This window comes from Netta rufina, assembly GCF_964035555.1.
Source record: "Netta rufina genome assembly, chromosome: 3".
Classification (NCBI taxonomy): Eukaryota; Metazoa; Chordata; class Aves; order Anseriformes; family Anatidae; genus Netta; species Netta rufina.
In genome coordinates this window covers 90,498,754-90,521,205 of record NC_140125.1, presented here as the reverse complement: position 1 = coordinate 90,521,205, position 22,452 = coordinate 90,498,754, and the positions used below count along the sequence as shown (strand labels likewise).

The 22,452-nt window shown below is 38.8% G+C and overlaps 1 protein-coding gene across 1 annotated transcript in view; it reads right to left on the bottom strand.

Annotated features, from left to right (window-relative positions):
• The window catches only part of COL9A1 (collagen type IX alpha 1 chain), a gene marked incomplete at both ends in the record, with an annotated part of 64,553 nt that extends 63,543 nt beyond the window's left edge, over positions 1 to 1,010 (bottom strand). Inside the window, 2 exons of the mRNA XM_084284332.1 lie at positions 601 to 674; positions 997 to 1,010. Of these exons, the coding sequence (XP_084140458.1) occupies positions 601 to 674; positions 997 to 1,010 (88 nt within the window). The remainder of the gene's footprint in view (positions 1 to 600; positions 675 to 996) is intronic.
• Positions 1,011 to 22,452: the final 21,442 nt, after the last annotated feature.

Here is a 22,452-nt window from a genome sequence, read left to right as displayed (position 1 = left end):
TTAGTAGAGTCTGGTTGGGGAAGAATGAAGAATGCAAGTTGGAAGGAGATACATTTCTAACCTACAGAGAGCCTCTTGTGTGCTGCAAGGGCTCAACCATAAATGTGGGTTTCCTTCTGACAACATAGGCTTAAAGGGAACATTCAAGCTGACATGTTACACCTTAGAAATAGCCTCATTCTATATTATTTGATGAGACTTATGGCAGACATCCAACCATTTATATTTTATTCCCAGCAAATAAAGTGGAACCAGTTTGTTGCCATATATAGCAGACTAATATCTAACTAGGAGCACTGAAAGATGGGGAGGAGAGGGAGGAGGGGGAATTTGTGTCATGTACCTACCACCTATATGCAGATTTTAATCTTTACCTTAAAAAATACATCTAATAGTGCATTTAAAATAATACACATAGCTCTCACTTTTTCCCCTCTTTCTCTATATATACATGGATACATACATACACACACAGGTAGTTCTATCTTTCTGTTGTGATGGCTAGCTAGAGAGGATTTTAATTTTGAATAAGCTCAGAATAATTCTTTTGACAGTCAAAATTACAGAAAGAGGAAAGGCAGATAAAGTCTATCTCCTTACTTGATTGTTGCTGGATGGTAGCTGAGACGAAAGACCCCAGAAAACTACACACGTACAAGAAAGCTGTAATTTTCCTGTAAACAGAAAGTAAAGTCCAGTATGAATGTATAGTTTCTGACAGATTCTGCTGTTGACTTTCTCCTCAGTCATGCATATTAAGTGTATAAAACCATGAGGTAAGAATTTACTAACAGACTTGACAAGACAATTTCTTTACACGAGAAATTTTATCTTTGTCCTTATAATAAAACATGTCTACAAAGCTCTTGCTATTACCATTTCTTTCGTATAATGCTGTCATGAAAACAAACAACAAAGAAGGCAGTTGGCAAAGACAGCTTTAACTGTTCTAATCTCTTATTTACAGATTTCTCTAAATCCCACTTGTTCTCTTACCAGTTGCTTTTCATCTTCACTGCTGCTTTTCTTCACTTCTCTCATGTGAATATTTGGTGTAGATATTCACACTCTCTGGTTCCCTGTCATTAGCCCTGTCAAGGAGAGTGTGAATGGGTGCAGACTGCTCCTTCTGCCCCATGCAGGACTCAGCAGGGAGGGAGGTGCGGCTGCTGGGTCGGTTTTAACCTTGTGAAGGGAAGGAGGTGGGGGCTGGCAGACGTGTGTCCTGGTGGGGTCTGAGGGCGGATCTCAGGAGCCAGCTGAGCACAAAGATGCCAAGAGAGCAAAGAAAAGGCTGCTGCTTATGCCAGCATCAGGGTAGAGAGATTAAGAAAATGTGAGTTAAGTGATGCCAGTCGCCGAATGGCAGGGTCTGCTGTTCAGCGAGGCAGATGAAAGAATTACATGTACCAAGGGATTTTTGAGAAAACTGGTGGCCCTGACACGGTGTTAAGGCTAAAAGCTTCACGAGAAGAGGCCAGTCCTAGAAAGGAGATAGTTTTATTTCTCACTGATTTGTTCATCTGACGCTCTCAGGAGAAGCCTAGCTGGAGATGTCCCAGTTGATCCTTCTGAATAAAACCAATTATTTAAAAGGGGTTTTATTGCTTAAACTTGAGCCTTTTTAAGGAATACATGTACACACAGGCACTACAAAGTAGACTCCTGTTCTTCAGTTGATAAAGCACTTGTTTTCCATAGACAATGCACACGTTTGGACACAGAAAGACATTTGTTTGCATTTGTTCACATGGCTAGAGACAGTGAGAGAGCCTAAAATCTGTATGCATGAAAAGACCAAAGGAAAGGGGTGAAAAGCCAAGAAGTCCTGACAGTTGCTGGAGTCAAAGATGCCTGATCAAGCAGATAATCACAGGTCTTGAGTAACACCACTTTTTCCCCCATCAAGAGAAAGGTAAACACCAGGAGGCTTGTAGTCTAGCATCATGATGGTCAACCTACAACATGTGCCAGAATGGGCAGATGAAACTACTGTCAATTAAGAAAATTAAAAATTGGAGAAATATTATTTAGATTTCACAATAAGTTTGCTGAAGTCACCACAAACCTGAGTCACTTATCCACCATGCTAATATTACTGTTGTGGCATGCAGTGATACCTGTAGGATGCAAGAGGAATTTATAAGGAGCAGGAGGGAGTGATGTGGAAGTCCCATGAAGCTATAAGGAAGGGAAAGGGATGATGTGGCATGGGAAAGAACAAATGAGAGCACTCGGGGTTTATAAGTAGTAACAAATTTGTGAAGGAATGGAAGAGTTAGGTGTCAAACCATCTCTTTCATCAAATGGGAGGTTGTGGCAGACAGTGTGCACTTGAGACTGCTTCATATTGTCAATTTATTTACAGCAGCATTAAGGAAGAAAAAGCCATCCAAGTAGTTAGATATGGAGACATATCTATACCATCTTTGAATAGATTAGCAAATATTTTGGGCACACAGCAAAAAGAAGCCTGACATTGCTTGTGTCTGGGGCTATTCAAACAGACATAATGCCCTCCAAAGGGGGGGGGAAGCGTGTTCAGAGAAATTTGGAAAACACATACTCGGTTTCTGAACAATCTATAATCTATTTTCATTTGCATTTCATTTCAGTGATTCTCAAGGGGTTATTTTGTACCTGTAATATGTCTTCTCCCAATCCAGCATCTTCAAAAGACATACTTACTGAAATAAAATGATGTAATTAAGGCTTGGAAAACTCATTTGCTATTCTATTTGTGAGAAAAGGAAAACGCTTTAAAAGATGCTAATAGTCTCTGATTGTCCTGTGTGCATCCTGATGCCTTCCACTTGAAACAAAACTCACAATCTACAACGAACCTTCTGATTAGGCGTTCTACTAATAATTATCACATTATCTTCAAAGAGCCCGATAAATGTTAACAGGCAAACTAGTGGTAGCTGATTTAATAGCCCCATGATCTGGTCAATATTATTCCCATTCCATGTAGATGTAAACTGAGATATATGGAGAAGGTATCTTATATACCTTGCTGAGGGTCACAGGGACAGTCCCTGTCCAACTGGTATACGGATTCAGAAGACGTGAGTATTCTGATGTGTCTCTTTGTCACTTTGTGTTTTTCTGTTTTTATGAAGGCTAATACATAAATAGGCTAATACAGATTTATTTTTTTTTCCAGAAATTTTCAGTGCACTGTAATTGATGTTTAGCCACTTGCTTGGGAATTCGTCACCTAAAAAACAACTGCTAAACCCTTGAAAGTAGATTAATTAAACAACATAGAATGTGATTCTCCAAAAATATCTCTGTTGTTTAGCTAAGGTTTGGTGACTTTGATCAAATATCTCCTGAAGACAAGCCATGTAGGAATGTCATCACCTCACTAGGTGTTTAAAAGTGTGCTCACACATCTGACTTCACATCCCCTCCTCATATGTCTGATTCCATATTCCTTTTCTTATGTGTAGCTTGAATTGGTGAACATGCATTTGCACAGCTGTCTGGTAAGACTGTGGTCTTGCCAGGGAAATAGCAAATAAATTAGGTGGACCCAGCTTCTCCTGCAGATATAAAGGCTTGCTCTCTGTGATGAAAAAGGTTCCAGTGAGATGGCTGTAGTTAGACTTTCAGAAGGCGCAATCCAACACAAACCACAGAAACCAACATTTGGCTCAGGAGGAGCTGTTAAATGTGGCAGAGAAGAAGGTCCCTCAGTTCAGGCTCGGGCTGAGTGCAATTTGGGATGGCTAAGTTAAGCCATCTCCTGACATTTCATTGTTTGACTAGTCTCGAAGAAGCTCAGTGTCACTGGCCTGTACTTTCGAGCAGGAATTTTAGGAGAGACTAGACAAGTTTGTCCTTCCTCTGAAAAGTATTTAAGGCATACCTGCAGATATTGATGGCTCACGAACAAGCTTTGGGAACCAGAGGAACCAAAGTCCAATCTGCTTTGCTAAAGCCCAAGCGAGTGGTCTCACAAGAGAGAAATGGTTGCTGGCCTCAGCCTTGCCCCTGCTCCTCCAGGCACAGCTGGAGGGGAGAAGGGCAGTGGAGAAGACTTGAGGGAGGTTGCTTTTTATTTATCTCATCTTCTCTGAAATGCCACGTCTGCATCACATGGTACTTCTCTTTTAAATTGTGCCTTCATTCTTCCCATTTAACTTCAGATTCTTAAGGCCACATTCATCATTCAGTTCACAATAACAAAAATCTATTTTTCACATTTCATCTTTCTTTGTTCTTACTTATAGGACAATGGACATTGCTGCCTGTTCTCTTGGTATTTTAACAGACTCTGGTATAAGCACATGCCACTCACTGAACTTGCGTGAGTTTGGCTCTGATAGTTCGAGATTAACTGCACACCACTATGACTGATAGTGTTTCTGAAAGATCAGCTCTTTATTAATCACTCTAAGAGTTAAGACAACTTAGACCTGTGACCGATCTCATTGACATCAGGGGCAAAACTTGCACTGACTTAAGCGCCATTTAATTAAACCAACAACAAATAATTAAACCAACATCCAAAAGTCTAGGGTAATTGAATTGACAGCAAAACTATAATCCTTGCCAGGTTCCAACACATCACTGGAATTCAGCATATAATTTATTAGCCAATAAATCCTTACCTTCATCATAAAAATGTACTTTTCTGTCCAAAATTGTATGAATTTTGGCATGGGAAGAAAAACAGCTTTTCTTTCCAAGCTGTCAGATTTCATTTTTCATAAAGACCAAACAGCTTCTTTATACGAGAGGTCACTTAGAGAAATCTGGAAGTACATGGGGCCAGAATCATCTCCTCAGCATAATCATCCTTCCAGCTTAACCTCACTGTGCTATCATTGAAGCCAGTTTGTGAACATCCAGGCTTTCCCAGTGCAGTCTCCAAAATCCAGCAGATCTCTGTGGGATGTTCATGGAGATGGTATAACAGAGATGGCACAAACAGAAATGGTATATACATCAGACCAGACAAACTTCCACCAGAGCTTCATGTCCATTTGCTGTAACAATTCTTTCTATGGATGAGACTTACTGTTCCCATACCTTGGAATGAAAGTCTGCATTGGGGCATCTTTCCTATTTTCATTTCTTTCTAGGTCAAAAGATTTGTGCTTTGTCTCCAGGGGTGCCAGACAGACATTATCCCCTAATGTTACAGTCAGTAATTCCAATTATCTTAAATATAGGAGAATTTATTTTCTAGAGGAATTGCAGAGAAAATCAAAAGTGAAGTTAAGCAGACTTCAAGCAGAAATATGCTAATATTGCAATAAAAACAGCTTTATTTCAGCAGAAATTAGAATTCTGATCCCACTCAAGTTACGGCTGTGTTGGTCTACAGATCACGCTGATCTTACTGATTTGATTCTCAACAAGAGAAATAGGATCAGAAATAGAATTTGTATGATTGTATTAGATAGTTTAGTATAAAATATAGTAAAGAATTTCTAATTTGTAATAGCAAATAGTACTCCTAAGACCCAGGATCTGAATCTCACAATTGCACTTAACTAGACCTGTATATATATATACACATATATACCTGTATATATATATACACATATATACATGCACATATATGCATGCGTGTTGGAAGCAGCTTCAGTCATATTTAATATAACTCAGTGATATTGTTTTATATTGTTATCTCTTCCTATTACTGCAAATTACCTAAATACTATTCCAACACCATCACACCATTTTAGAGGATGAAAAACATGTTCTTTCATGTTTCTACAGAGCTGGGAAATTCTAACACTATAACTCAGATTCTTTTCCAGCCAAGCTTATGTTATCTGATCACAAATTTCAGTTCTTAAAAGCTGAACTTTTTGAAATTGTTAACATGATGGAACTTAGCCCCATTGATCTTTATCTCAAAATGACGCAGCAAGAATTATTTTACTGTCACAAAATATTCTTTGAGAGAAATCATGCCCTTGATAACACCAGTAACAAACCTTCCATTGATTTAATCAGGATCAAGATTTCCCTTTCTTACACAAGCATATGTGCACCACAACAATGATTCATAGGTGAAAACACTCATGAAATTAAAATTAGCAAACAGTTATTTCACTCAGTGACAAGGCTGGCAGCACTCCCTGCCCTGCTGCTTGTCTCCCCAGCTGCCCTCAGCACCCTTCACCCCCATCCACAGCCCAGCCTGGCTCCGGCTGCCTGGCCCAAAGGGCAGGGAAGGTTTTCCTCAGCCCAGCTCAATGCCCCTTGTGGAAAAAAAAAAAAAATGCAGCATAGCAGAGGTTGAGAGGTCTTGACATGGCAGGGAAGGAGAGAAATATTAATTTCCTCTTACTCATTTCTGCAAAAGAGCAAATCCTGTGACACAAATTTTGATTTCTGTGGCAGCTGGGGAAAAAAAAAAAAAAATCACATCATTGAAGACTGTGAGGTTTCTGTAGCAGCTTTTTGTCTGAATGGTGATCCCCAAAGTCTCCAGCTCTTCCCAAAGTCATTTCAGACTTTTTGCAGACTTAGGAGATCAGTGTGTAGGTTCGTGTTTATTCAAGTGCTGTTTGAACAGCTCTGGGATGGGGACACAGTTTGTTTCATAATGAAAACTAGGTTTCCACAACTTATTACATTAGGGCAGATCCTAGGACCAGAGAATGCTGGCAAATATCGACCTCTATGACATGTTTATGACATGTGGAATATACATTTTAATCTGCAAGATATGTTTTGTATCAAAAAACTGTGCCAAAATTTAACATTTGCTATCTTCTCTCTTGTAAGAAACATAAAGTACATAAATATGGCAGAATAACACAATAATAAAACATTGGGAAGTATATTTCTATCTGCTTGCAAGGGTTCAATTATTTATAACAAGTTCTATGTCATCATTGCACAGATTTTACACTCCCACTTGCCCCTGTTTATTGACATCAATACAGCTACTGGATTGCAAAAATCTTTCTGGTCAGTAGTTGATTCAGATGAAACTAACACAGCAAAAAAACTTGTAAAAATTATTCCTTCTGTTTTCTCTCAGTGAGTCTACCTTTATGTCATGACTGGCAGTGCCCTTCTGAGCATTGCGCTGACAAAATGACGGCTACAGAGTAAAACACACAGGGTAGAATTAATGATCATTTTCAAAGCAGAGGGAGGTTTATTAGCCAAGCCCCACAGAGATTTGTACAAAGGCCTGTGTTGTTAAACACATCCAGAAATGATTTTGAAAAATTGTGAATAATGATGTGGTAACACCTGCAGATATGAGGAAGTTACCCAAGCAATAAAAATGAACATTGAGGGCGTAAAATTGTGGGAAAGTCCCAAAATACCTAGTAAGCATTTGATAAAATAGCAGATGAAATTCCCTTTAAATAAGCAGGGAATAATTGGCAATGAAAAAAAAAAAAAAAAAAGTCCTAAATTTATGTTGGCTTCTACCGTTCTAGAAAGATACGTCAGCTATTCTATGAAGAGTTATGAAAACATAGCCCAGTGCTTAGTAGTAGGCAAAAAATGAAAACTGCATGTTGGGAGAAATTAGGAAAACCATTGTGAACAAAGCAGAAAATTTCAAATCGCTACTGCATAAACCACGGTCAGCGGGGTTGGGAATGATTTCAATATGAGTAAGAATTTCAGTGTGGAGAAGAGGAGGCTCAGGGGGGATCTCATCAGCATACATAGATACCTGAAGGGAGGGTATAATAAAGACAGAGCCAGGCTCTTTTCAATGGTGCCCATGCCAGAACAAGCAGAGGAGGTTCCCTCTGAACATCAGGCAACACTTTACTGTGCAGGAGGTGGAGCACTGGTACAAGTTGCCCAGGGAAGTTGTGGAGAGGTCTCCCTGCTTGGAGACCTTCAAAGCCATCTGGACATGATCCTGGGCACCTATAGGTGTCCCTGCTTGAGCAGGGGGTTGGACTGCAGAGGGCCCTGACAACCTCAGCCGATCTGTGATTCTGTGAATCCTGCCTCTCTCCCATTCAGTGACTCTATAAATAAATGAGGGTTCTTCAACCTTGAAATAAATGAGATGTAATAAATTATGAGCATCATGGAAAAAGCAAATAGAGAACAGGTATTGCCCTCTTCCAGAACAAGGACTGAGGTTATCAACTGAGGCTGGAAGCCAGAAGATTCAAAATGAGCAACAGACTAAATTTCTCCGTACAACATGTAGGTGAGCAGTGAAATTCTTTTCCACATGACATTGTGAGTGCTAAAAGGTTGTAAGGGATCAAAAAGAGACATGTCAGATTAATGGAGGAAAAATCCACCAGGGACCACCTCCAGCTCACAAAGGTACTGGACCACAAATCACTGCAGGCTGGGAAAATACATTGGAGAAAAGTTGCAGTGTACTCATTCTACCCGATGTGCTTCTTTAGGCATCCGCTATTAATATCTATACCAAAGAAAGTATGCTGTGTCAGATGTTCCTTCGGTCTGACCTGATACAGATGTTCTTAATACTTAAAATACTCTGTAATATTGAAAATTCATAAAGGAAAATCTCTCCTTGTAATATCAGAACACATTGCAGGAGACAGACCTAGCAGCATTCCTAAAAAAGCAAAAACAGCCATAGTTTAAGAAGGAAGGGATTTTTCTTCTGCTGTTTCTAATTTTCTCCAAAATGCAAGATATTGGGATGGAAGCTTTATTCTTGTCAATGGAGAGGAATCTCAAAGAGTACATCGCACACTGGGCATTATCCGAACAGCATAGGATGCATAGAAAAAAATAAGACTGGGGGGATCTGTGAAGGTGACCTGGTACAAACTCTTCTCAAAGCAGAATCTATTTCAAAGTCAGAGCAGGTCATATCTCCAAGGTCAGAGACTCCTGAATGACTCACAACAACTGAACCAGGGCTTAGACACAATCATGTTGGCAATTTTTTCTGCTCATTCAAACAGAATTTGTACTGCTGCAACTTATGAGTATCTCAGTACCTGTACTCAATTTCTGGACCTTGTTCTCCATTGTCTTGACCTTGAGAATGAGAAAGACTTTCACTACCAGAAACAAGTGAGTTGGTAGTCACTTTTTATTCAGTTTCTATAGCTGTAGGTAGCTATTGCTGCTGCAAGAATCAAGTGCTCAGATAGTTTAAGAGGAGTGTATGGCAAGACTGAATTCAGAAAAGAAAAAATATTTTCCAGTGGTATCTGGGTGATATCTGCAATATTTCTTCTGGAAAACTACGTGAACTTTTCTTAAGAAACCAAACCACAAAAATAAAGGGTGAGCAGCAGACTATTTATCATCTTGATTTTTTTTAAATAGCAGGCTTTAGAAAAGATTGGTAAATGTTTTACTGCAACTCACTTAAGAAGGAATGTAACATGCCTATAAATAAATTCATGCTGATTATCTAGAGGCATAAGCTTCTCTGTCTCTCATGTTTCTGATGCAACGCTCTGAAGTATATCTCATCAGATATGATTAGATATTTCCTGTTGTCATTTACAAATTAGTCACTCCTGCAAATGTCACAGAACTTGTTTTGCTGCTTTCTCATTTATTTTTAGAAGTCCTATAGTTGGCTTGACCAAAATCCATTGTTACTACCATTTTTTTATTCCCCTCTTTTTTGACCAGTGGGCTTCTCGTACAATGGACCTAAGAAGTCTTATTTTTTGGATCTCTTTTCATTAAACTTCTGTATCGATGAGACTTTTTTTTTTTTTTTTTTTAATGCAAATATATATATATATATATGTAAGAATGTATTTTTAAATAGAACTTATTGTAATATATCTTCAGATGTCTTTCCCTTTGCTTACCGCTGAAACGATACCTTTGTTCATTTCCTAAAGCGTAGAACTTTCCCAGAATTTATGTCCTTATAAATTATGGATTGAGAAATCCATAACATTTATAACATGCAGGCAACTATACCTTTTTTCGAGGGAAGATATTTTTTTTTTAATGCCAAAATCAATTTAAGAAAATATTCTCCCCCAAAAGATTTAGGAAGGTGATAATAGAAATTTGGCTGATATTGAGGGCTGACAAATCAAGAGCCAAGTGACTCACAATGAAATCCAGGTAGGAATGTCTCCTATATACAGACATCTCGTCTCTGTCAGTGGGAGCTATGCACAAAAATTGGGAACAAAAATAACCTAACTACAATGTTCTGAATGTCACATTTCCTCACAATATTTGTAATCTCACCCGAGTTATGCAGACTGCATTGTGTACTGCAGCCACTCTGGTAACCAGCCAGCTACTGCAAAGATTTACAGCATACTTTAAATAGTTCCGAGTGATAGACACGTGTTCAAGGGCAAGGCAGCAGCATGGAGGATTAACAGTGGGAGAGGACTTCTGCCACTTCTAGGTCAGTGCTCTGAGTCAAGCCTTGCACAGAGCTGAGCAGACGTTGTTACTATCCAATGTCCGCTAGGGCGTGTGAAATGAGTTAATGATCACAGGCCAGCCCTTGGCAGGCAAACTTCCCACCACAAAATCACTCTCCCTTTTGGAAGCCTTGTAGGAAAACCAAAGACAAACTGAGCATGAAAAGCAAAGTATCGTGTCTCTTCTAGCAAAGGTCTTCCCAGGCTAAGGACAAAACCAGGTGGTGGGGAAGGCTGAGCAAGCAGCTGCTTCCCTGGCACTAGCAATTTTGAGGATAGTCAGAGAACTTCACAGGAGTGCTAAAACCCTATCTTTTAGGCCCATATCAAGCTGTCTGAAAAGCCTAGATATACAAGAACAGCACTCTGTTCGGTACTGTGTTCTCAACAGTATTTGAGATAGATAGGTATGTTTGAATGCTACGCTTAAGAATATTTAGATTTAGGAATTTGAAAGACCATTTTAAGCATGAGCTCTCTTGAGTCAAATCTTCCAAAACTCATGTACTTGACTGAAGAGCACAAACATCCTGTTTGTGTTGGTGTGTAATGAGTTTATCAGAAGAGTAGCAGAGGTTTGTATAACAATTCTGGGTTGCAGGGATTTCTGTAAGCCATCTGATCCAACCCCTACTCAGAGCAGAACTAACCTGCGAATTAGAACAGGTTGCTCAAGACCTGTCAAGGTATGATTATCTCCAAGGATGGAGATTCCTCAGCCTCTCTCGACAACAAATTCCACTATTTGATTACTCTCTTACACAGATACTTCATAAAAAAAGCTTATCTACAGCGCTCATGCTGAACTAGATTGCAGCCCCAGAGCAAATGACTGGCAGTGTAATTGCTTGCCACAATCAGCATATGAATGCAAGTGATAACCTTTTCTAAATGTGTTGTCACTCAGGCTGTCTCCTATACCTCTAGGTCATTTCTCAGAGTGTTTCAGATCCTTTGATGTAATTGAGAAGAATACTCCAGGGCACTGAACACAATTTCCAAGGTAATGCAGCACAAATTTGACACACAGTGTACTCCAGTTCTGTGAAATGTCTAAAACTTCAGAAACTTCCCTATTTCGGGCTGTTTTTAAAGCCTATTCAGTAATCCTGTTTAATGCCACCTATAGGAAACTTTTTTTTAGGATGAGTTCACGTCTACGTTGCAGAACCGTTTCTTGGCATAATAATGAGAGTGTGGGATTTCTTGTGACATTTTATACTAGAAAAGTCCTCATATATATACAGTTATGCCAGATAAATGGGCTTCATCTGCATAGCGTATTTCACTTGCTGAGCTGGCATAAGCCGCTTCAGGAAAAGCAGAGCTTCATTTGATGAAAACAATCTAAACTGGGAAATCTTTTCCCAGTGTTAGCTGGGCACAAATAAACTATCTATGGCAACATGATGCATGAACTAACTTTTCTGTCCGATAGGTGGAGTTTTATAATCACCAATGCTCAGATTCTCATGTAATACTGTTCATTCATTATAAATTAAATTAGACCTAACAATGTATTATCACTGTTTAATATTGATAATGCAAGATGTATGTTTGCATAGATGAACGAATTATTAGCCCTTTCCATCTTTTGGTAGTATGGAGGCTGTTAAGACACTCGATGTCAGCAGTGTTATTTCTATCCGTAGTTAAATTGGTGAGCTATTCAAGAATTAGGATTTTTAAACTTTTTGCTTTCAAGCACTCTAGCACTATCAGCAAGGCAGACACCTTGTTTAAAAGGAGCTTTACTGCAAAAAGAGCAGACCACTTTGTTCTATCAAATACTAACTAGCTTTACATTCTTGAGTTATGTTGACTGTTATTCAACTAATTTAAATGACCTCTCAGTCTTTTCTGCAGTCTGCCTCTTTGACTGGGAGAATCAGTGATACAGATGGCAATAATTGTACACCTACTAGCTACATAAAGACATTTTGGTAACTCCCACGTTGTGATCCCATATTTTTGATAAGCTGACATCTTATTTGTGTATTTGCTTCACACCCTCCATTTGCTTTACACTTTGCACTCCACAGAGTTTTCATTCACTTTGCCAAACAATATTCCTCTTCCTGTAACTGCAAAACTACCTAAAAAAAAATGCAGCTGCAATAATGAGAATGATCATGGACTCAACTTGGATGGATGGAAGAGCTGTGGACTGATTACTGCTCCCCAGCCTATTCAGAAATTAGATCCATTCCTTTGGGGTTTAGTTCCAATTCTCATGTGTAAGTCGTGATTGTTTATTGTATGTTCTCCTTCCAACATGATGAATCTTGCATCATTCTTCATGCAGCATAGCCAGGAGTGCACCTGGAACAACTGCAGTGTCAGTCAGTCCCAGCAGCAGAAGAAATGGAAGCTTGATTGCACATACTCTGAGTACACGTGCAACGTGTTTTGTTATTACACACAAAATAGGTGTGGTGGTACCATTATCTGTAACCATCCTGATTGTTGATTTGAACAGGCTGTGCTCTGATTAGTCTTTCAAAGATTAGGTATAAATGCCTAATATCAGGGATGGACTCTACGTTCTGGATCCCAGAAACAGGGAGGAACCTTCCTGAAGCATTGAGTCAGGTACTTTGGCTCTAGGTGAGGATTTTAAACATGCTCCTGCACTTAGCATTTCCTGTTGGTTCCCCATGCAGCACGTGATATACTGGGGTGTAGGCCTTAAGGTATGCCGTCCTCTCCTGCTGCCCTGAAGAGGAAATTTAAGTGACTAATTTTAAGGCCTGGATTCCATTTTAGGAGGAGAGCCCTAAAATTGAAATGTTGAGTATGCAAGCATTTAAATGTTTTGTTTAGTTTAGTCCATATTACTTTTTAAAAATTTTCTGGAAATTTCAGCCATTGTATGATTTTGGCATGTACTCTGGAAATTGCCTGGAATAGTTGTCTCCTCCTACATTTTGTACATATTAAAGTGGTATAGAAAGAAGAAAATGTACTAAGATGGGCTAAATAGAACGTATTGGTTAGATGAGGTATAGTGTCTAGAGATTTTCTATGCTGTTTGTTGAATTAATCCTGAAAAACTATTCAACTATTCAATTATTGAAAAAAAAAAAAAAAAAAAAAAAAAGATAAAGGAAAGAATGAATTTACTGGTGTCATCAGTTACTAATAATGTCTTTCCCTTTTGCAGCCAAGGTTAAGAAACTGCAGCTTTAGCAGGTTTTCTTCCTTCTGGGTGTTCTCTTAAACCAGGTATATTGAATTGGACAGAAGCCAAATGTAGACATGTCTGTAAATTATCACATGTTCCAGAGGAATGATAATTTAGGAATCTCTCTTACATTCAGAATAAGAAAATATTACTTGGCTAGAAATTTATGTCTCATACCAAAAACACACAGAAAATACTGTAAATGCTGGAGGCAAGAAAACTAATAAGAATGTATGCATGCAGATTCAAATGCTATAGTCTGGAATCTGGTTGCAAGCAGTAAAAAAAGAGGTTAGATTTTCTTCATATAACATATTACTTCAGTATAACTGTATTTATTATTGTTTATGTACTCTGTCAACATTAACAGTCAGGGTTATTTGGGTACTGGGTTCATCATAAATCATTTAGTGGAATACTATGTTAACAATTGAAGAATGTCTGGCATTCTGCAATGGTGATCCATAGCACCTTTCTTACTGGGTAAATATGGATTCAGCTGAACTGGTGGAATTAAATCTTAGGGCAGCAGCTGATAGAACTAGGTCTGGCTGTAGAACAAAAATTCCCTTCAAATATACTGCAGGATCATAATATTTTTATGTTGGTTCTCAGGAGGGATTCAACAGAGGAAGCATACTTCCTTCTATAGTCTAAAAGCTGTGAGTGCTCAAAGGCATTGATCAACTCTTTTCTTGCCCTGGGCTTGCTTATCAGGACAGGGGGTTGCTGTCTGTCCCTTTCAGGCTTCATGGTACTTAAACAACCTGTGACAGCCTTGTGCTCAGTCTGACCACAAAGCCCGCTTGGTATGCGGGCTACAGATGATGCCACAGGCTCTTGTAGGAAAGACCTAGGCTCCTTCCAGCCCCATAGCAGGTGTCAAAAGGGCAGGCAGGATATATGGGGCAATCTAGCAAAGCAAAGGAGTGGCACATCTACATTTCAGGCAAAGACATACTCAGGACTAGCATGGATGTGAGGTTTCTTTAGCATTTCCTGAATGTCACTTTTCTACTATTGAGAAAGATGATGGCCATCCAGACAAACTGGACAGATAGGACTTAGCCTAGGACATGAGTTCGTGTCCACACTGTGTAGTGTAGTTATATCACATGAATCCTGTGAGCAGTGGGAAACCTCTTTCTTTCACCCTGAAGCCATACAGAAACATTCTACAGATTCTGTACAAATTCAGTGAAGATTCTTCCTTGCAACATTATCAGCCACCTTATAGGTCACAGAAGATGTTCCAAAGAATAATCAACACTACATGATTCAGCTGAGACTTCCATTTCTCTGGACTTACTCCTGGCAGTGAAGTGGTATTAGTTATGTATTGGATACCAGACCGTGGCCTTGGGTTGCAGTACTCAGCGGGGAGCATGGAGGGCCAGGCACTCCAAAGAGAGGAGCAGCCACTCATTAGGGAATCTGTCCATCTCCATACTAGTAAGAATGAGGAAAGTATTATTCTTTAAACATTCAATGTTAGCATCAATCTTATACTTATCTCAAATGATAAGTGAAATGAAAAAGGAGTCTGCCTGTAGCAACAAGGGCTGGCAGTTCCCTGAGGCCATGGCTGGGAGCTGTGGGGCTCCCTGGGGATGTGGGGTAGGGCCTGGCACCCCCTGTGGGGTAGGGCAGAACATGATGGGGGTACTGCACAGCATACTGGGCCTATACTGGGCACATCCCTGGGGAGGCAGATGAGGCCAGGCCAAACCAAGGGCCCTTGAGTGGGCAGGGACACTGTGGTCCTGTTAGAGCCCTCAGGGCCCTGATTGTGACATATGACAGAAGCTACTCTACTGTGGTGGTTTTACCATGCTGGGCAGCTAAACCCCACAACTGCTCTCCCACTCCCCCTCTTTTTAGATGAGGAGGGGGAGAAGTAAAGCAAAGACCAACTCACGGGTTGAGATAAGGATAATTTAATTAAAGGGAAATAATAATAATAATAATAATAAAATAAAGATTATTATGAACTAAACAATTTAACTAAGGGGAAATAAAAAGGGAAAGGGGAAAAGGGAGGGGGAAAGGGAAAATAAAAAGAAGGGAGGAAAACAAACAAATAAAATAAATGAAGGCTATGTGGAAGTGCAGAGGAAAGAAATTACTCTCTACTTCCCACAAATGAGCAATGATTGACCACGTCCTTGAAGCAGGGCCTCAATGCACGTAGCCAGTGTTTGGGAGGAGGACCGACGTTTTCACAACGAGAGCCCACCCCTCCCCTCTTCTGTTTCCACCTTTTATTGCTGAGTGTGACATCACATGGTATGGAATATCCCTTTGGTTGGTTTAGGTCAGCTGCCCTGGTGATGTTTCTCTTCTCACTTCTTGCCCACCCCCCAGGAGTGTTAGAGAGAGGCCTGATGCTGTGTCAGTGCTGCTCAGCAGTAGATACAACACTGGTGTGATAACACTGCTGTTCCAGCTACAAGTGCAGAGCACAGCACAGTATGGGCTGCTGCAGGGAAAGTTAACATTCCAGCCAGACCCAATACATCTACACGCAGGGAATGGCTTGACTAGGAGGGGCTTCAGCTGCAGATATACTGCCTCATCTCAGTAAGCGATATACATCAAGAGAGCTTGCATCTTTTTGTTGTTGAAAGCTTGGAGAACAAGGAGAAAACTGAACTTAAGATACAGTTCAATAAGCAGCTGTAGGACATGACTCAGAAGGGATTTTGTGTTCTTGAAGCAAAACATGCAGCTTCAGCATATAGGGCAGACTATGAGGAGGCATACATTTTATTTTCAAAAAGATTAGGAGTTTCAAACAGCAGAACCACAAGGATGATGAGATCAAGAGATGGTAGACTTCAAAGAAACGTTCTAGAGGGGGGAAAAAAAAAAAGGCGGGGGGGGGGAACACCAGATTTTTGTAAGAGCAGACATACAAGAGACATAAGAGAAAGAAAAATGAAGATGATTCCTATGAAGTGATTCATGTTAGGGAATGGAGCCCTGGAGAAAGAAAGAGTATTTACTCTGTGAGGGCCACCTTGACTTTAGGATGCTTGTGTGCTACCCAGATTGTAATGGAGACTTCCTCTCATTGGAGAGTGGACGTGTATTTTAAGGCCACTATCTTAGAAGAGCGTGTTGGGCAGTACATAAATGCCCATGAATTCACTAAAAACAACGGGAACAAAACTGAAGGTCTGAGGGATGCTGATAAAGATTGAAAGAATAGCTAGGGGATAAAAGGAGACTAAAGTGAACAACCCATAAAACATGTGAAGATTGAACATCAGGGAGAAGAAAGCTGTCCAGAGTTATAAAAGTCAACAAGACAGAATAAAGCACTTGAAACCTGGCCAGGAAGATATGTATTTGAGCTGTTTGCACTGTTTCTGCTGCAGTTGCTCAGTGAACAAATATGAATTTATGGCAAGAACAGTGCAGTTTACAGCAGATTTATACATTTCAAAGAATACAGCTAGACATTTCCCTGCTGATCTTTTTTATTCTGTTCCTGAGTTAGTCCCCACTACGTCCACAGAAATAAATGGAAGTATTCCTCATTTTCAAAGCTGTAGACAAAGTCAGAATCTAGCCTAGGAATATATACTTCAAAATAGCTCATTGACATTGTATATGAAAGCCCCCTAAATGAGTAACGAACTCTTTGAGTGTGTCTGCTTTGAGTGCATCTGATCTGCTGCTTGCATAGCAGACACTGAAAGAGCTGCTAGAGGAAAGATAGAGGCAGTAGACAATTGGGTTTATCACAAGCAGTGAGGCTAACAGGGCTTGGGCAGCACCTATTCAGTGAGCCTGTTAACTGCCAAAAGCACTCCACTGTGAGAGAAGCTTATGTCTACCCATATTTTTCTTATTGAAGACAGAGATATTTTAGAATTCGTGATGGTGTTCCCATGGAAACTTTCCCTACGTCATGCACGTTTTCTTTACTACAGGTCACATCCTATTTCATCGTTAGTCATTTGTATTATTAAGGTAGACAATAATTGTTTTATGACTGTCTTGCAACTCTATAGCTTGAATGCTCCTAAGACCACCCTTTAAGATAACTGGCCTAATTGTTAGGATTTCATCTGTCATTTTCTTCCTGTATAGAATATAACAAGGAAAAGACCCTCATAAAACAGTCTGTAGGCATCAGCAAGAAAAGCTTAAGTAAAATACTCACAAATATCATCCAATTTGGTTTGCATAGGATACTTATTTATATATTTAAAACATTTTTATGTCCTAATAGAACTAGCGAGGGTCATTAACAGTAGTTTTAATAGTTGGACTTTTTACAGGGCAGTACACACAGGACAATTTAAGATTTAAAAAAAAAAAAAAATGTATGTAGAAAAAACAGCCAGCTGTGCTTGCTTCATTTTGACTAGTAACATTTTAGGTGTAAATATTTCTGGACAGATGCTGTAGCACTCTCCCCTGTGATCTTCATTTTCCCAGATATTCATTCCAGAAATTTTTACATGTTGGACCCAGATTACTTTAGTCCAAGACAAAGCAATCCTGGAGCTTGACTGAGTAACAAAACTTACATATATATGTATATATGCGTGTGTATAAAGACATTTTTCTTCTTTTAAGTAGCTGCAGTTCCAAAAGTGCTTCAGCAGAAAATTGATTTTTAACAAAATAGCCCTCACTCAGGAAAAGTATATGAATGTGCTGATGAAAATCAGTTTAGATCTGGCCAAGTTACAGTTTGCTGAAAATAATACTTGGTGCAAAAGCAATCTTTTTTTTTTTTTTTTTTTTTTTTTTTTGTAGAATGATCACTTAAAATTGAAAAAATACTGTACCTGAGTGCACAGCTAGTATTATCATGTATTTTCTTTAGCTACTGTTTCTCAAACAACTCTCTGTAACGTACAGATTTTTGCTGCACCATTTCACAGTTCTTTTCAACAAATTACATTCTTTGTTTCTGGATGCCATATGCACAATATGATGTAAAAATGAAGAAAATGCTGCACATTTATGGTTAAGGTGTAGAAACCACACAACCGCAGACAGATGAGATGTCCTAAAGAGTGATTGAGCAGACAGATTTGGTCGGGACTGATGTCCCAGTTTCCTCATGTTTTTGCAGAGGGATTTATCTTGGCTCTTTATAGCTTTAAGATGATGGAAAACTATACCTACCCTTACTGGCAGTGCCCTATTGTCAAGTGTCTGCCTGGTTACAATTTCTTACCACCCACAACAGAGTGTGAGAAAATGTACAGACAGGGAGTAAGAAGTAGGGCACTAACTCCATTGATGCTGCTTTCCCTACAGTGGGCTGGAAAGGAGGAAATTAAACAGCGAATTGATTTCTTGGTTTTTTTTTCACTATATTGCAGCAAGAGCAGAAGTCATAACATACTTCTCTTTTACATGGGCTTTTACAATATTTTTTACTATGTACCCTTGTCTTTGTCCTAAAATAAGTGGTGCCAGTATTTTCGGTCTTCTTTCTCTGGAGAGAAACCTTGCTGTACCTTTATCACTTTTCTCGCCCTTTTTTTAAGCATAACGTACAGTATCTCTGAAGTAAATCTGCATAGCACAGTGTATGCAGATGAAGCTGCACCAGTGATTTGGCCAGTTGCATGTTTCTGCTCTTATTTACATCTTTTTTCTTGTGCATCTTAATATGTTTTTGTTTTTCAGTACCTAGTGGCTCATGAGCTTAATAAATGATACATGTTCTTTTCACAGTGAGATGTTGGTCTCTTGTCAGTTTGATAGAAAACAGTAGGCAAACCTGTGATTGCAGGTGACTTTTTAATATTCAGTTACAGAAGAGGGCATCCATATTGACAGTGCACCCTGAATTCAAGATGGTTTTACTGTGATGGAGTCAGTGGTATTACTTTAGTGTTCCCTGAACACATTTCTGAAGAAGTGTAGAAGTCACCATGATGAAGAAAAAAAAATAAATTGAGTGAACTCTACTTAGTTGGAATTCATGTGTTATCAAAACTATCAGAATAATAAAATCAGGATGACAAACATCTCTGCTCAGAGTATTTCATGTATCTCCTCCTCTGCAGTGTCAGTATCTTCAATCAACTAGCTGATTTCTTGAAAGAGAGTTTTCATTAGCAGAAAGGAAGGGTGACATATCCCATCTTTTAAAAACTGTAATAAAATTATTAAAAAATACATAAAAATATGTAGTGCAGATTGAAAGCAGGTGGTTACATGTAACTTGTAGGTTTTAATTTCTTAAAGCAGTGACTGGACAGAACACAACACCTTTTCTTAGATCTAAGTCTCTTTCTGACTGCAATAGAAGTAAGATTATGCCTTTTAAATCACTTTTTATCTATTGAACTGTTTCAGAGAAACACCCAAACAGGCTATCTCTATTTCCTCAGGATATAATGCCCACAGAACATGAGACTTTCCTGCGTTAGGATATACAAACAACCATGGAAGATAATACAAGGGCATTTAATGACAAATGACTGTATGGCATAAATATAACTTCATAGTTGCTCTGTGCAGCTTTATTGGGAAATAAGACAAGCTCAGAGGCAGATTGAACAACTTAGCTACAGCATTACTCCAATTTCTATGGATCCCACAGTATTATAAGAAAGATTCATTAAAACAGAAAAGTTATCAAAAGCCTCCTGGTTTAGTGCTGTGTTTGTAGTCTAAATGGAGACCCAGGGGACACAAGCCAATGTCTTGTTTGAGCTCTCTTCTAAATTTATAGTTTTTTAGCTATGCACTGAGTAAGGCTGCAACAGACCCTGGCTGCGAATGGTGTCCAGGCAAGGGAAAGACACTCAGGAATAAACTGGAATAGCTGTAAGAACAAATTAACTTAATGACAGCAAGAAGGCTCCTGAGTCATTTAACTTCCATTAACTCTAATTAATCAGAATGAATTTTTCTCCATTCTCCAGTGTGTTTAGAAGTTGGGTTTTCTTTTAAAATCTATTTTAAAAGCCAATCCATTTATCTTAGATCCCCACAGTTGGCCAGCTTTTGCTCCAGATCCACTGTTGCCTTAAGCCATCGATACCATACATCGGTTTTGGATTGCAACATCCTCCACGAAATTTCACAAAAATAGTTTGCACAGCCCCAGGCCCTTATCATCTATGCATGACCATCCGAGCTAATTTTAACTTGCAGTTTCTTGAATACTCTGCAAACCTATAGTTGCCATGGAAACCCCTGCACCTCAGCACGCACGTATAAAACTTCCATGTGGAAAACCAGACAGGGTAGCGGTGCCTGTTTTCAGCTTAAACACTAAGGAATGGTTACGAATTTTGTATCTCCAAAATATTAGCATTTATGTGTTTCATAGAATGATATGGCTGCACTTCACATGCATGAAGTGATGCTGGGTGAACATCGCCCATAACAGGAGGGAAAGCATGTTTTGCTATTGTCAGACTAGACAACTCAATAAGAACTTAGTGAAATTTTCATAAAAATTTAACAGCCTTTGTATAAAAGTCGTCTTGTCCATGCTTATTATGCTGAGGGGAAGAACTCAAAAGAATAATAATGTTTTCACTTGACCATACAAAAAGTGACCTCTCTCAGGCAAACAAGCAGCTGGAATTTTGAAACGATGTCTCAGTAATAAATGCTTCAGTAAACCTTATAACGCTAATCTGAGAAAAGACAATGAGCTGAAATAAACAATACAAACACATTAATACATTAGTCAATGGCCATAAACATATGCTATTTTGGTGATTTTTTTTTTGTTTGTTTGTTTTTAGCAAGGGCAGGCTAGCAATAAGCAAAAAGACATACCACAGAAAAGAAGAGAAATAATATGACCCAACTGAAATGATCCAGATGATCTTATCATTGGGTATCACTACTATTACTTGTAGTGCATGTTTATTCTGTATTGATTGTTTCAGATGGTTAGGTCTTATTTTTTTTCTTTTTTTTTCTCTTTAATTTCCTATTAAATTGGAAAATATAAAAAACATTCTCAAACTTATATGGACAAAATATTGGTCAACCAGCAGATGTAAAGGTCACAAGAGATATCCTATATACTTCCACTCCACTGATTATAGTTAACATTTTTAAAATTGTTTTGCCTTTTACCACCCCTCTGTACTTTGTAGCGGGTTAAATCTAGAATAGAATTGAGGCACGCCTGACTTCTGGTCGTGGTACTGACACTTTCGGACTGTTTTGGCATGGCTCGTTTAACCTCACTCTGTTTGGTCTCCACATTTGCATAATGGGAGGTCATATTATCTATTTTTAGTGTGTACTTCTAGTTCAAATTCATTATATAACATTGTAAACAAACAAAACAACATAGATACTAAACTTTATAGTTTAGTAAAAAAAAATAAAGTAAGTGTTATTGCTTACTGCAAATAAGTATCATGGCTAGATTGAAAAAAAAATGAAGAAAAAGAATGATACCAAATGAAGGAGCCACATATAACTTATGATTTGCATGTTCCTGATCCTAGCTTACGGAACTTTGTAAGCAAATGTATGAATTTTAATCACAATGATTGTAATTTTTAATATAAAGAAATAAGTATCTTTGCTGCAGAACTCTCTAAGATCCATTAAGAAATAACACAGTAGATAATTCTTTATCGATTTCAGTAGATTACCTCTTCCTGATAAAAGACTTCTCTATTGATTTCTTGCCTATTAAACTCCATGGGGTCTTTCCAGAAGAAAGACATGCTTTTAACTAATAGCATTACAACATCACTTCCACCTTCTCTGTCAACAATAACATACAACAAAACAAATCATTTGTATTGTAACATCTGTTATGGAATAGGAAACAACTTTATTCACCTTCGTGTTGATGGGCAAAGGTCATTCAAAACGGAAAACTAATCCAAATCTTAGTAATTTTCATATACAACCCACCTGATTTGAAAATGGGTTCTCTGTTCTGAAAGGGCTTGGTAT